Below are 15,796 nucleotides of genomic sequence, written 5' to 3'. Positions count from 1 at the left end.
TCTGATATGTTGAGACATGCCACTTATCCCATAAGTAAAATGTCCTCTTAAATTTGTTACTTTACATTTACAAAAATAATATAAAGCTACTGAACACATACATGACCAGAAGATATTCAGAATTGAAAAACACACCTGATAAATAGGCCACTTGTTTTTCAATATAGCCAGCCACCTCCTGCAAACTCACAGGGACTGTAACCTCTGAGGATATAATAAAGATATATCATAAATAAAAAATAAAACAAAAAGCAAAAATATTTAAGTCAGGTTACAGTGAGTTTGTGTGGCTTTGTCACAAATATATTTGCCAAAGCAATGCAGTCCTGCAATGGCATAATTTCAGGGACAGCACCACCCAGTGAACACATGTGCAAACAGCAAGAACTTGTATTTTAGAGTGCTTTATATAATGCATGAGTTATGGATTGTTAAAAGATTATTAGTGAGACAGAAACACTAAGTGTAATGTATTCATGTCTGCAGAGCCGTCAGAATGGACTGTAGCCAGAGACTGAGTAGTCTACAACATCGTAGACTGAGAACAGGCTGACGGCAGTTCAGTTTCCTCTGAGCCTTGTCTTATGCCACAATACACTAGAAGGGGAGGCTGAGAATAGAGGATGTGTTCAAATGTCATACTGAACCAGCACTGGTTCAGTCTCCAGTGACTTCACAATGAACTCACTTCCTGTGTCTGCGGCAGACAAAATGTCTTCAAGTAACACAGAAGTTCCAGAGCTCTTTCTTTTACTATAAAGCTCCCTCAGTATTATATGTAAAGTCATAATAAATAAAAAGATATTCTGATATTCTAATAAAAACAGTTTAAACAGTATATTATAAACTGTGTATAGAATACAATTGAATACAATGATCAAAAAGCAGACATAACACTATGTGTACCCAGTCTAGACTCTTAGTTGATGTGTGAAAACAAGGTATACTCATTAACCTATGCTTTTCTTTTTCTTTTTTAGTAAATAATGAATGCTGACTGTTAAAGTTTAATGAGACTCATACAGGTACAAAACTGTGTTGTGTGGCTGGAGCAGAGACAGCGTTAAGGCCCACATAGCATTAACGTCTGAGTGAATGAAGTCACACCTGGACTGAATATTTGATACCACTTAAGAAAGTTCCACTTGATTATTGTTACTGATCTGATTCTCCAGCCAGGTTTTTGTTTAGATACCGTTCATTTAACTAAAAATCTAAAGTTCTGAGCTTAAGTGCTAATGTCTGCTATCCATGCAGCCTATAGAAATAAATACAAATGTTATGGTCAGTACAATGATTGTTTGAGTGCTGATATAATTAATAACAGTTAACTAAAATAAAGTGAGATGAAATATTAATGAATAATAATAATAATAATAATAATAATATTAACAATTCCTTATATTTATATAACGCTTTTCTAGGCACTCAAAGCCTTACATAGTACAGGGGGAATCTCCTCAACCACCACCAGTCTGCAGCATCCACCTGGATGACGCGACGGCAGCCATAGTGTGCCAGTACGGCCACCATGCACCAATTATTGGTGGAGAGGAGAGAGTAGAGTGTTACAGCCAATTAAAGGAAGGGGATTATTAGGAGGCCATGGTTGAGAAGGGCCAATGGGGGGAATTTAGGCAGGACACTGGGGTTTCACCCCTACTTTTTACGAGAAGTGCTCTAGGATTTTTAATGACCATAGTCAGGACCTCGGTTTAACGTCTCATCCGAAAGACGGTGCCTTTTTAGAGTATAGTGTCCCCGTCACTATACTGGGGGCATTAGGACCCACACAGACCACAGGGTGAGCACCCCCTGCTGGCCTCCCTTATACCTCTTCCATCAGCAATCTCAGTTTTCCCCAGGAGGTCTCCCATCCAGGTACTGGCATTAAATGAAATTTATATATATAAAAAATTTAATCGTATGTTTATTGAGTATGTTATGTAACCAAGAGTTTTAAAATATTTGCTTGAGTCCTCTGTTTATTATTCCATGTCACTAATGGCAAATTAATCAGAAACCCCAGCACTGCCACCCTGACACTGTGATAACATTAGCCAACAGGTCTCTCCTAAAACAATACACACCCCTTACACTCCTTTAAGAGTGCATTCAGAGATAATGGCCATAGTCTGCGTATAATAAACACACCGTGGTATTTCATGGGAGCCATTCAAGTGAGCATGTCTTAGCTCAGTTGTAATAACTGTTGTTAATGCCAGTACTAATATTTAGTTATTTATTTTCATATGGAAGACTTAAGATTAAAATTAAATAAATGCATTTTGAGGAAGGTTTGCGGTTTTGGAACATAATGGATGTGTTTGAACAAACTATAATGACCCATTATCCTATGCTGACCATTTCCAAATTCAGAGCATGTGTAGGCCTACATAATAAGTTCAACTGTACTATCTTTTTTGAGGTCAGTAGGTATTTTTACTAAACTGGCTTGAGTGTTAAGAGGATTAGTCGGCTGAGGTTTTACTATACATTTGTTGATAGAAGCACTGCACTGGGAGCCAGTAGCCAGCTTGGATAACTGTTTATACAGTGGCCACAAAAAGTATTTTGACACTTCAGCTACACCTAACGTGGCTTATGTATGAATGTCACTGCATTAAATAAAAAAGCCATTTATTTCAAAGAAGTATAGCACAAGTACACATTTTACAAAACGGAGTTTGTTAGGTTAAAATAAAAAATACATTAAAATAAAGAGACAATGTTCTGAGAAAAAGATCTAGCATAATTTGAAGATGCACTGTGGTTTAATATTTTGTTATCCATGAAAAACATGCATTTTTAAGTGTGGCCACTGGTACTACAAATCTGACCATGAATGAAATTAATTAAAGATTATGAATGAAATTAAACTTTCTCCAAATTATAAACTGCCAGATGGTCAGAGTATGTTATTCTCCCTGTTACACACAGTGGTATTTATTGTAGTTGTACTTTTCATAATGTAAACAGATTATAAATGAATAAGTTATCAATTATTTCTATTTGTTATTGTCATCTAACCAGTTTTGAATTCATCTTGAATTTCAAAGCAATATCCACAGGATTCGCACATTTCCCTAATATTTGCATGTTTTTACATGTGCACATAAATATGTAAATATTGGTATGCAGTGAGTTTGTGGGAATAAAAGGGAGAGAGTCCACAGCACAGGATTATCTACACAGATTGTTCAATAACCTCTGCAGCATGTCATATCCAAAATAGCTTACCATACAACAGCTTTGCTTTGAAACATTCAGAAAAAGAGTTCAGATTCAGATACACTTCATCACAAAATACTTCATGTTATTTTTCAGATCAAGTGAATTAAGTTGATTTTAATTCAGATTTCCCTTTGTGTTCAATATGCTGAATACAAACATTTATTTGACCTAGGATTAAAAAGTGTTCACAATGACTCTGTGTTAGAGTACGCTGTTGTTGTTTTCATCAGTACACTGGGCCTGGCTTGGCCTGAGAGGAATAGCTCTCATATTACACTTGCATCATTACAACATAATAAACAAACACCTTTAACACACAGAGCAGACTCTCAAAAGCACACAAAAACACAACCCCAACATAGGGACGGGTGCCAAAAATCTGAGTCACACTGCCAGTGCTGATCCTATTACACTCACTTTGAGGAAACACCCTGATAAGCAGAGGAACAATGAAGTAAATATACATCGCATTGTAAAATCCAGCCTTTTAGTTGTAGTTTTGTTTCTGCATAAAGGCTGAGGAAAGAGAACAGGGTCTAAAAATGAAGATGCTGAGTCATGATCTGAAGAAAATCCTCTTAGTTTGAAAAATGGAGAGTAAGAGAGCAGGGCAGGGGGTTAATATGTGCTCCTTCCTGTGTCTTTTAGTGGCCACTTTGTCATCTGGACAGTAATTTCATCTTCCAAACTTACTATACGAAAAAGGGTTTAACAATGCGGAATTCCATTGGATGGTTGTCGATAACAAATGCATATTTCATAATGGAAATAGTTTGACTTGCACAGTTTATACAAAACTTACAAGATAAATATTAAAATAAAAGCAGATGATCAAATCTAGATTATGGATAAAACCCCTTTGAGTTATAAATAGCATGCATAACCCTTGCAATACTGCAGGAAAACACTTTTCTCTCTATGAAATCCATTAATCAACCAACAATATGAAATTCATGTGAATCCTTGCTCCATCATGAGAAAGTGGTTGTCTAATAAGATCCTTCAGTGTTACCCAATGTGTATGTATTGAATGATCAAATGGCTGCAAATACTTACTTTGCAGTGTGCTCTCTAGCTCAGAGCCTGCCTGCAAAAGGTTGTAATATCCCTCCATGTCTTTTTGGGGCTCCTGAAGTGAGACCGAGCCCATGCCTTGACTGTTTCTCAGGGAGTAGTGCCTTGACTCTAGGCCTGCCAGGCCCTCACAACCCAATCCACCCACGTTCCATCTCTCTACCTCCACAGCAAAGATCCCGGGTGATGATTCACTTCACTATGCAGTGTATCAGGGCTATCCGAGTCACCTTGAGCAGGAGCAAGTGCATCCGAAAACTCCAGCTGCACAGACCCCCCACTAGAGGAAACAGTATCCGGAAATATCTACGGCAAATAGCCTGCTGCAGCCGATAGTGGCACTGCAATAACACATCTCAGCTTACAAAAATCAACACACACACATACAGATACAGAAGGGAGGGGCAGAGAGGATGATGTTGTTTGGGATGGTGTCCTTTCCCAAAACTGTATCAGCTTACAAGGGTTTCCTGTTCATGATGCAGGTGTTCAGCCCCTTAAAACACAGCACACTCCCTCTGGCAACAAAGTCCTGACTCTTTCTTTCTTTCTTTCTGTCTTTGGTGAGAGTGCGTCAGTTCTGCATCGCTGTAAAGCTCAGTCTACTGACACTCTGCCAACTCCCTCCCCATTGACTTTTCCCGACTCCACCCCCTGCTGATTTCCCCTCTCCTCATTGGTCAGCTTTCCCTGCAGGCAGTGGCTTACATCTCTCCATTCTCCCTTCACTGCTGTAATAGACTTCTGCATGCTATTTTGTTCCCATTCTCACCCTGACTTGCTCTGTAATACTCTCTCTCTCTCTCTACACACACACACACACTTTTCTCTGAATATCACTATTGAAAGACTATTCAAAACTATTTTCCTTCCAAGCCAAAGGGGTTTCATTGTTCAGAATACAGGCAAGCATGACATGTGGGAAAAATGCAGAAAGACAGTCATGAATAAGAGGCATTGTTGTCTAAGAAAAAACTATTTATACTTCTACAACCATGTCTTATTATACTCATGGAGCATTGATGCTTTGAAATAAAATATTACCATTGCATTAGCAGCAGTGACAGAATATCCTCCTATACTTCATCTAAAACTATGTTAACCAATATTTTTAAATTCTTGAATATATTTTTTAAATACTGTGTGAATGCAGCTTGTTTGGACTTGTATCAATATAAATAGTCACAGGACTATTTATATGAACTTATTCAAGCAAAACAAGTTATACAAATTTTGACAAACAGACATGGTGTCCAGTAAGTGCACCAAAAACATACACCGATCAGCCACAACATTAAAACGACCTGCCTAATATTGTGTAGGTCCCCCTCGTGCCACCTACACAATATTAGGCAGGTGGTTTTAATGTTGTGGCTGATCGGTGTAGTTTCCCTTACACATCTAATAAAATTATTTTAAATCAAATCAATCTTTCATGTCCATTCATTTACTTACTTGGCAAGGATTTGTGTAATAAATGGAATAATGAGCAGTGAAACGGCAACTTTTGCAATATAAACAGCAACAGAAATCCAATGCAAACCAGAGGTGGAATTCAGGTGTTTCTGGAGACTCTGCAGACTCTTTCTTCTCTAATAATGAGATTTTCAACTCAAATCAATATTTCATGTCCATTTATTAATTTATTTAGCAAGTAGCCATGTAATAAGCAGATTAATGTACTGTACAGTCAGACAGTCTTTATCGCAAAGTAAACCACTTTACGGTGAAACAAACTGATCAGCCTTTCAGGGTATATTTTGCAATAATGACTGGCTTACTTTAGATGGAATATTTTTACTTTTAATAATTCATTTATCTGAGAGGTCACGTGACATCATGCAAGAAGCAGACGTGTGAGCAACGAGCTCTGCGCACTTTGCTTATTATTTACTATTTTCATGTTATAATCTGGTGAAATTTGATACACCCAGTTACACATTTGCTCTTTGAGCAAAACATGCAAAAAAGTCAAAATCCTCGGGCTCTGGAGACATTAAAAGACACTTACATGTTCAGAATGAAAGCCCCAACAGGCCTACAGACCGGGGACTCGATTTGGATGGCGCGGCGGGACAGGTGATCCAGCGTCAGTTGTCCAACATGTCGGTGATGTTGACGAAGGTTTTTGCTGACTTGGAGGATCTCGTTGTAATACGTCGATCGACTATGGCGATGGATATAAAATTAGAGTTACTGATGTTGAGAGACGAATCGATTGTCTGGAGTCTTCGGAGAGGGAATTAACCGCTAATCCACCTGCGACCAAAGTTGATTTGGAACATCTCCTTGAAAAGCTTGAAGATCTTGAGAACAGAAGCCGCAGGAATAACGTTCGAATTGTTGGAATTCCTGAGCATGAGGAGGGCAGAGATGTGAAATTCCTAGACGAGTTTTTCCCGAGTCTGCTCGACATAACAGGCCATAAACTGGAAATCCCAGTACTGAGTCCCAGCTAACAGATTTGCTGAGGAAGATAGGCCCCGATCAATCCTGGCCAGATTTCTGAGATCATCCGATAAAGATCTTGTGTTGCGCCAGGCGAGGAGCAAAGGGAAGCTTTCTTGGAAGAACCATAATATTTTCTTGTTCCCGGACTTTGCGAGTTCGACGAGAGAAATGCGATCGGTTCAAGGAATGTAAGAAACACTTACATCAGTGAAAGATCACTTTTGCTCTGATGTTTCCGGCCAAATTGAGAATAGAAATGAAGGACAGTCGCAAAGTATTTACATGTCCCAATCAGGCAATGTCTTTTATTGAATCAATCGGTGAGTAAACCATTGGGTGTTTCTCATGTGAGTGGGTCGACTCGCTGTACTTACTCCGGCTTTTGAGGAAGCTGGGCATCATTTTGGTTTCTTTTTTCTTTTTGCGTTGGCTCCGCTGAGCGGCTGGAGTTTGTTTTGTGAATAACACTTTTCCTTAAATAAACTTTTGCATTGACGAAAAATTACTTTTGCATTGAAGTTCCCGGCCAGTTTGAGAGTGGACACTACGGATGACCGCGAAATATCTACATGCTCACACAAAGGATGTCTTTTATGAAGTTGACGGATTGTATAAGTCATGGTATATACTTTTATGCGGCTTCCGAGTGAATTGACTCGACCGTCCGGGGAACCGGGATGCCGGTTTTGTTTCTTTTTGTAATGGTTCTGCCTAGCGGCTGGAGCTTGTTCTATTGAATAACACTCCTTTGGAACAGCTGTGGATTAATCTGTTCGTTCTTCATGCTTATTCCTCCTGCTGGCTGGAGTTTGTTTTGTTGAGTATTTTTACGGGATATTGGAGTGATTACGTCATCCGCTGAACTCATAACAGCTGGCTCACTGAACATTCCTTTGTCTGTCCGAGGAATCTGAACGGTTTTATATCAGCTGGAATTTGTTTTGTGGAAGATCACACCTTTGAGACAGTTCTGTGACTGAATCTACATGGGGTTTAGTGCCTTGTATTTTCTGTTATGTAATTATGCCTCACAAATTTTGCCCCCCCCCCCCACTTCGCCACAGACTCTGTATTTTGGGCGATGGGGTGGTCATCGATGTTGAACATCGGCACATAAAAAGTTGGGTCCTAACGAGCATCATGATCGCGACAGGTTATTTTAAGCGGTTGGAGGTCGGTTGGAGCGCCCTCATTTCATGAGTGGTGCTCGGAGTTGGGGAGGGTGGCGGCCTTTGAGGAAGGGATGTATAGAAGGCTGGGAAATCTGGGGTTATTTGATAGGAAATGGGGAAGATATTTGGCCTTTTTGGAAGGCTTTCGGGGAGGGGTAGTGGAGAGGGATCTCTAGTTTTGAATATGTGTGTGCAATGTGTGTGTTTTTTGAAAATATGCTTTTTATTTATTTATTTATTTTCCTCCAAATATTTATGACCACTTGGGTGTGTTTGTGTCGGGTGGGGGTGTTCAGGGGGAAGGGGTTAATTGTACATAATTTGATTCCGCATTTTCTGTGATGTTTATTTAATTTGTTGAATGGAATCAAAAAAATAGTTAATAACAAATAATTCATTTATCTTCCCGCCGGACTGTTTAAATGAACTTCTAATGGTAAAAAGTTTACCATACATTCTGGCAAGTAAGTGCTCCAAAAACCATTTCCATTCATTTAAGTTTTAACCTAAAATCTTGAAATTAACAATGTTAATATCATTTGTCTACTACCCATTTATAACACACATATGCTCTGCAGTTTTTGGGCTGTGAGAATACAGTGGCAAATTTTGCATACAAGCGATATTTAACATCTATTTGTGTGTGTATGTGTGTGTAGAGATACTTCAGAGAAAAGATGAAGTCAAAGTAATCCCAGAAACAAGTTTCATTCAAAACAGCTTTTATTAAAGAAGTTTGAAACAGACTGGTCTTAAGAGGTACATTCAGATCAGCTGGGCCTGAGGGATATGTTGGAGGGAGTAGGGCTGACTGTGTTAATGCTTGATTTTGTTTGCACAGCAACACACACCAGCCCTTCCTTAATCTCCACAATCAGGCAGACTTTCTCAGTTGTTTTTTTGTTTTTGTGGATGTTTTCATTTTCTTACAAAAAGTGGCTCAAAAAAGTTTAATTAAAAATACAATCAAATCTTTTTTCTTTTTCTTACATATTCAGGCAACATGAGAATCCAAGAATTATCATAAGCTTTGAAAATAGCATCTCTGAAGTCATTAAAGGTCTGTTTGGAAATGTCAAACATTGCAGGCAAGTTCTGTTTACACCTTCCAATCTGAGCTGAACAAACACATCAGTGTATATTCATCCTTGTGTGAGTGTGTATGTGCTCTCCAGGGCTCAGTCCAGTGGTTAGTGGTCATCCATGCACAGGAAAAGAAAAGAAAAAATTTACGTTGGATTTACGCTGAAACATCACCACAACCGGCCAAGCTTAACGATTTGTCACCTGTACAATTAAAAATCAGTGAATGTAAAAAGAGCTCTGATATACAACATATCATCTGAAAAGCTGATTCATGGTTAAAACAGAAATTAATAGTTGGCCTGGCTGCAATAAGCCACGCCCCCGAGTGGGAGCCGAGCTTAAGATGTTTGGCATCATAACACAGTCAGAGGTCTAACACACCACTTTCCCATGGATAATCCACACACACATTCACACACACTTAAAATAGTTCAAGCTGGAATGGGGGACCTTCCAAATTGGAATTGTTTTAAAAGACAAACATTATTATTGTAATTTGCCCAATTAATCACAGAACATGCTAGACAACAATTCTGGGCAACAAGCAGAGAAAGAACCGAAATAATTTATATTAAAGGGACATTCGAGATCAGCTGCATTCATACCGCATATGTGAGGTGCTGATCTTGGACTAGACCAGAAATAGATCAGAGAAATAGAGCCCAGAGCTGCTGGTCTAAAGGATCTGCTCAGGCTTTCAGGACATAATAACCCAATCTGTTCAACAGCAGACTGCACAAGCAAAAATCAATTGGCACAAGCTGACAATGTACAATATAACGATTCAAGAATTGAAAGAAATATCTCTTGACAAAAATATAACATTTGTGAGTCTAATTACAAGTTACAATAAATATGTCAAATTGAATTATATAGTCAAGATAATTGATAAAATAATGCAATTATAATCCAAAAAGTGAATGAAACCATGGCACGTAGAAATGGAATGTCTTTAGAAGCACAAAGCAGAATGAAAATATTATCCCCCCTCCTAACCACTTTCGTTGCAAAGGGAGGCAAACATGACTTGAGTTCCTTATTTCACCAACCTAAGCTCCACTTCTTCATGGACTCATAAGTGAATATGTTTATAAAAGTGAAGTGTGCACATGTGTGGGTGCGACAGCGTGTTTGGTATGTGACTTGAGCATTAAGTACTGGCCTGGTGCACAAAGCTGACACATTCAATATAAATGCCACTAAGGAGAGTGGAGAAAGGCTAATTTCTCAAGTCTCTACAGTGAGCAGAGACTTATTTCTGACTCACTCAGCAATATGCAATTACATTTGCCTTGAAGATTAATCTTGCTGTGTGCTTAGGGGCACATATTCATTTACAGGGGGAGGGGGGGACTATTTGAAGAGCAGCTAGTCTGCTTCAATGGAATCGTTTTTGGCTTAAAGCTAAACTATCCACTTTTTTTTCCAGTAGCACGTTAAATTTGTAATCCAACTGTAAACTGATCCCTGTTTCAACAGAGAGTAACACTGAGAGACTTTGACAGTACAAACTGATTTTCTGTGCGTCTTCCTTTCACACTTTTCATGCATGCACACAAGCGCACAGATTTGTTAGGAAATGACACCGTGTCTATTCCAGAACTCCATACGATTCTACACACAGCATGTTGTTGAAAGGCAGCTTTTATACCCATAGGGTCAAGGCCCTCAGTGCAGCATCTTATAGAGAGCTCACATTTAGGGATCTTAAATAGCTACATATTACAAAACTCTAAATTACAATTTGGACTTGTGATTGTACCTCATTACTGAGTGATTACAAAAGGGCCAGTAAAGAAATCTAAAAGAATCCAGAGAGCATGTTGATGGTAGAAAGTGGCATTAATGGAATTATCCTTGATGCAAGAGAACCAATAAGACAGAACCAGGTAGAATGTGAATTTTGGTACATCCTGTAGCAGTTGAGCGCTACTGACAACATAGCTAACAATATATCCATCCCAGCAGCAATGAATGAGAAGGTATGGCAGTACGGCAGGGTAAAACACTTAACTGATGCGAGTGGTCATTCAAAAACAGGATAGAAAACGTGTTGTTGGGGCCGATAACATATTCTTTTGGAAACATACTAAGGTTGAGAGGCTTGGGTAAGGGTGAGAAGAGGACGCAAAAAGTGGAATTAAAGCCAGAGTGCTGGACAAGGCTAGGTCTGAGCAGTTTAAGTTGGTTCCATTGTTGTGTATATCTTTTGGCAGGCAGAAGGAAGGGCAGTCTCCCTGGTGGATATTAGTGCCCCTTCAGTAGTCTTAACTCATGGCTGTCCCTGCCCATGAGTATCGCTCCTTCAGATGTTTGTAGGATAGGGGTGTGACAGCAGCCATCTGTGGTGGACCAAAATACAAATCCACATCCACATCCACACACACACACACACACACACACACACACACACACACACACAATTCTTTAGCACATATTTCCCAGATAGTAACAAATAATTTAACAGGTATAAAGGAGAGTTTGATCAAGGTTTGAATAAAATCTATGACAAAGTGTTTTAAGTGCATCTCTTATTTGGTTAATCAGAAAAACATCTCAAGATCTACACACAAACCCAGAAAATTATGTATGCAACAACCCAAATCAAACTAAACTGTTCTGCACCTAAGAACCATCTCAATCAGAAAAGGATCTGGTTGTCAGGTGTGATTAGCTCAATATATCATTAGTCCAAATAAAAACTCTGATTTGAATCCTGGTTACAGGAATTTTCTGGGTTCAAAACAAGTGAAACTGTCAACAGAATCTATGGCATGCTGTCAATTACCACAGACATAATTTTGACTTGTCAGCAGTTTAAAAGAAACAAGTAGTACAAAACTGCATTCACAGCAATGCGTTTACAATGTAAGTCTATGGGGCAAGGCATTCCAGAGGACTTAAGGTGCAGTCTCATTATACTTCACACTTCATTCACTCCCATTCAAACACATTTGAATGCAGGATTTCAGAAACGTAAGCTCATGTGAAAAAAATTTGCATTTTGCTGTGTACAAACAGTAGTTGACAAATTTGCCCTGTGAATCTGGATGATGAGAAGACATGTTACCATAAGAAGATTGAAAAGTCACACTGTCTTGTATCACCCTGAAGGGGTTAATTTTGCAATTACAACTGGCTGACTGTACATTATCCTGCTTATTGCATGGCTAATAACCAAAAATATAACATTGAAATTATGTAATTATGTGACAAGAAAGAAATCGCTGAAAAACTGAAATCCACCTTCGGTTTGCGTCAGAGTTCTGTTGGGGTTTATTTTGTAATTAATGACTCTCTGACAGCACATTATGCATCTACAAGACTACTTGCTAAAATAAATAAATGGACATGAAACATTGTTTTGAGTTGAAATTATTTTATTAGCTTACTATCTGAGATTACACAGTGATCCGAAAAGCAGAAAAGATGGCTCAGATCCCCGGATGAGCAGTCTGATATGGGGAGGTGCGGTTGTTACAGAGAAATATCAGACCACTAGATGGTGCCATTGACCAATCAGAATAGAGTATTTCAAAGAACCATGTAATAAATGTTTTATCATACTAGCTTTCTGTTAACACGTATATTTGTATAGTATTTTGGCTTTACTTTCAAAACAGACTGCATAGCAATGTCTAGCTCCATAGACATCCATGGAAAGTGCATTACTGTAAAAATGATTTATATATACTTTTTTTATACAAACTGAAGAACAAGTCAAAATTATTTTCTGTGGTAACAGAAACATGCTGTTGATATCTTAACTAGTATCGAACCCAAAACATTCCTTTAGGATCAGGCCAAGCACTTTACCTGACTGAGTGAGTCGAGGAATCCTCTGATAGCTGAGAAGAACAGAAGAGCACGTTTAATGCTGGTGAGAACTTACTGTCTACATCCCCAGTCATAACTTATTCTATACCAAATATATGAATACTATAAACCAAATTATATAGTAAACTGACCCCCAGTAAAGCACAGGTAAACATGCGAAACAATCATAACACCATGCAGAATGCAAAGCTTTAGTTGAATTCAGTGGAACGATCACCAAAATTAATATTATGGATGAGAAGGGTTAGGGAGCTCTTAGGTTGAACAGCTTTCATGGTCACAAAAACTAAATAAAACAATTCCAAATTCCAACCACAACAAATACCACAGCACACACAACACCCACCCCCAGCGAAGGACACAAGAAGACCAACATTACACTGCAGTTTCAATGTAAGCATTACATAAAACAACCACACTCATGTTTTCACACACACACACGCACACACACACACACACACACACACACACACACACACACACACACACACACACACACACACACACACACAAAACACGGATGAGGAGATTAACACAGAGGACTGGTTTAGTCAGTTAATAAGGACTCAATCACAGGTTATTTGAGGAGCACATGCAAGGCATAATGGGGGGCGGAGCTTCCCCTGGCAGGCTGAAAGGATAATTTAATATTCAGTCTTTATTTTCCAGCCGTTTGCCCTTAATTTCCATACAGCCAATAAAGCGCAATAAAGCCTATTCATTTTTGCATAGGGATTTCATAAACCGTCCATAAAAGAGTTGTAAGCCATATACCAAACAGCTTCAGGGTGAATATAAAAAAAAAAAAAAAAAAAAAAAAAACACAAAATTTGTTCAGAGGCAAAAAAGTATTAGAAAACCAGACAAATAGACACAAAGCTGTGTACTTACTGTCTTTTACGAGGTCACAAACTACAGACCCATGAGGACTTATGAATGATGTAATTGAATGAAAAATGATGAGAATTTATAAAACTATTGATTTAAGGTTGTTGATTATAAGTATAGTAACAATATATTTTAAGGGGACCTATTATGCAATATTCACTTTTACATGGTGTTTGAACATAAATGTGAGTCGGCAGTGTGTGTACACAACCACCCTACAATGTTAAAAGTCCACCTACTCCTTAAAATGACTGGTTTTCATATCCGCTCTAAAGTGACGTCACTTTTGAGCAGGCCACGCCCACGACTGGTGACGGACTCCACCCTATTATCATAGATCCTCCCCTGAGTGTTTGACACACAGTCCGGCATTTTTTTCCACGCTGGAGCAGCTACAGTGAGAAGAATAATGTCTCAACTTCATAAGCATCACAAGTGTTCTGTTGTTGGCTGTTAGTGAACATAAGAGTCTTCATGTACTCCCGGCATCAGAGCCACTGAAGACACAGTGGACAAGTTTTATTTTTGAAGAAAATGTGCCCCAAAACATACCAAAATTCGTGTGTATGTTTCGTGTGTATTCGTGTGACTGCTTTATGAATGAGGGTCAATATAAAGCAGGATTTTCAAAAAATTTGACTCTAAAGCATGGATCAGTACCAGCTGTTCGTGTTCCAGCTTTATATCCTGAAGATGTAAGTATCGCACTTTATATTTTGTGAATGTTTGCAAATCGCCTTTCCGAATGTGCCTGTTAGCTGATTCCACGGCTAATGCAGCTAAAGTTACCATCGTCTCTGATTGTATTCACGGAGACCAGAGCTATGTCGTTATAGCTTGTTTGCACATGACATCACTGCGTTGCTGTGGTGTGAAATGCAGATGGAGGGCAGGAAGAGATTTTCTACTTAAGAAGCACTATCACAAACTCAAAATGCCTATGTTTTGCGTCGTTTACGGTTGCTCATACATATATGGCTGAACTCCGGTATTTACCGTGTCAGTCATATTGATTCTGATTTGTTATTGCTGTAGTATCCGAAGCACGAGCTGTAAAGGCACAGCCCTCTTCCAGAAAGGGGGCGGGGAGCAGCAGCTCATTTGCATTTAAAGAGACACACACGAAAACAGCGTGTTTTTGATTCCACCCAAAAAGAGGCATTTACAACATGGTATAATAAATGATCCGTGAGGTATTTTGAGCTGAAACTTCACAGACACATTCTGGGGACACCTGAGACTTATATTACATCTTGTAAAAAGGGGCATAATAGATCTCCTTTAAAGTTTATTGAAAAATATTCCGATATGTACAAATAAATACAGTAAGTATTTTAAGGGTGAATGGAGAACTTGCAAACATCATTCACATTGCATCACTGGAGTGGGCGACGCTCCTAGGCACCTTTCGTGGGCTTTGTTGGCTTAGGCTCTCTGATTCATGAAGCTTTCTCTGCTGACCCATGGGTAATGTAATCGTTTACCAGGAATGCCACTATTAAACATGATTTTTAAACAATGAAGTTGAAATAGCGCAGACTGATGGCTTCAACTGAAGCATATTCTGTCCCATCGATGAACAAACTTGGAGAGCAAGGTAGGTCTGTCTTTAAAGGTTTACAAGTTGTTGTTGAAAATCAATTCGTCTATTGTAAAAATGAATGGGATTTGTACTTCTGGGACCAGAATGTTGCGCTCTATAGCAATGCATTGGGATATAATACACTGTACAAGTCATTTTGTTAATAAGGTACATACAACATACAATACAATATTAAAAAGTTTATTTTTTAGCTTTAGTTCAATTTTTATAAAAGTAACTTAATTTTAATTGCAAGTTTAGTTCTTTAATGCATTTGAATTGGGCGCATTACACTGTTAGCTCATGTACAGTACAAAGAAAGGATCAAGGGACTACATTTTGCTTATAGAGCAAAAGTAGTGTTCCTGGGAGTAAAAATCCCATTCAAGATCTCCACAGAAATTTTTAGCAATAATGTATAAACCTTTTAAAAGATATCTACAGTGACCTCAGACTAAGGTTGTTAAATGAT

At 38.6% G+C, this 15,796-nt stretch overlaps 2 protein-coding genes across 7 annotated transcripts in view; both read right to left on the bottom strand.

The window, feature by feature from the left end:
- Positions 1-4,856, bottom strand: part of LOC127418234 (proto-oncogene DBL-like) — a 37,440-nt gene extending 32,584 nt beyond the window's left edge. For both annotated transcript variants that reach the window (XR_007893388.1, XM_051658704.1), the window contains exons 1-2: positions 4,291-4,856; positions 136-204 (exon numbers count right to left, since the gene is read on the bottom strand). Coding sequence is in view for 1 of the 2 variants with exons in the window: in XM_051658704.1 (XP_051514664.1) it covers positions 136-204; positions 4,291-4,384 (163 nt within the window). In the remaining variant the exon portion in view is untranslated. The remainder of the gene's footprint in view (positions 1-135; positions 205-4,290) is intronic.
- A 3,780-nt stretch (positions 4,857-8,636) lies between these two features.
- The window catches only part of LOC127417767 (phospholipid-transporting ATPase IG-like), a 93,001-nt gene continuing 85,841 nt past the window's right edge, over positions 8,637-15,796 (bottom strand). For 4 of the 5 annotated variants that reach the window (XM_051657974.1, XM_051657978.1, XM_051657975.1 and 1 more), the window contains 2 exons: positions 12,834-12,865; positions 8,637-11,359 (listed from right to left, as the gene is read on the bottom strand). Coding sequence is in view for 2 of the 5 variants with exons in the window: in XM_051657978.1 (XP_051513938.1) it covers positions 11,323-11,359; positions 12,834-12,865 (69 nt within the window). In the remaining 3 variants the exon portion in view is untranslated. The remainder of the gene's footprint in view (positions 11,360-12,833; positions 12,866-15,796) is intronic. The other variant, XM_051657977.1, reaches the window with a different exon arrangement.

Source organism: Myxocyprinus asiaticus, chromosome 27, assembly GCF_019703515.2.
Source record: "Myxocyprinus asiaticus isolate MX2 ecotype Aquarium Trade chromosome 27, UBuf_Myxa_2, whole genome shotgun sequence".
In the NCBI taxonomy this organism is placed as follows: Eukaryota; Metazoa; Chordata; class Actinopteri; order Cypriniformes; family Catostomidae; genus Myxocyprinus; species Myxocyprinus asiaticus.
This window is presented reverse-complemented; position numbering and strand designations above follow the sequence as displayed.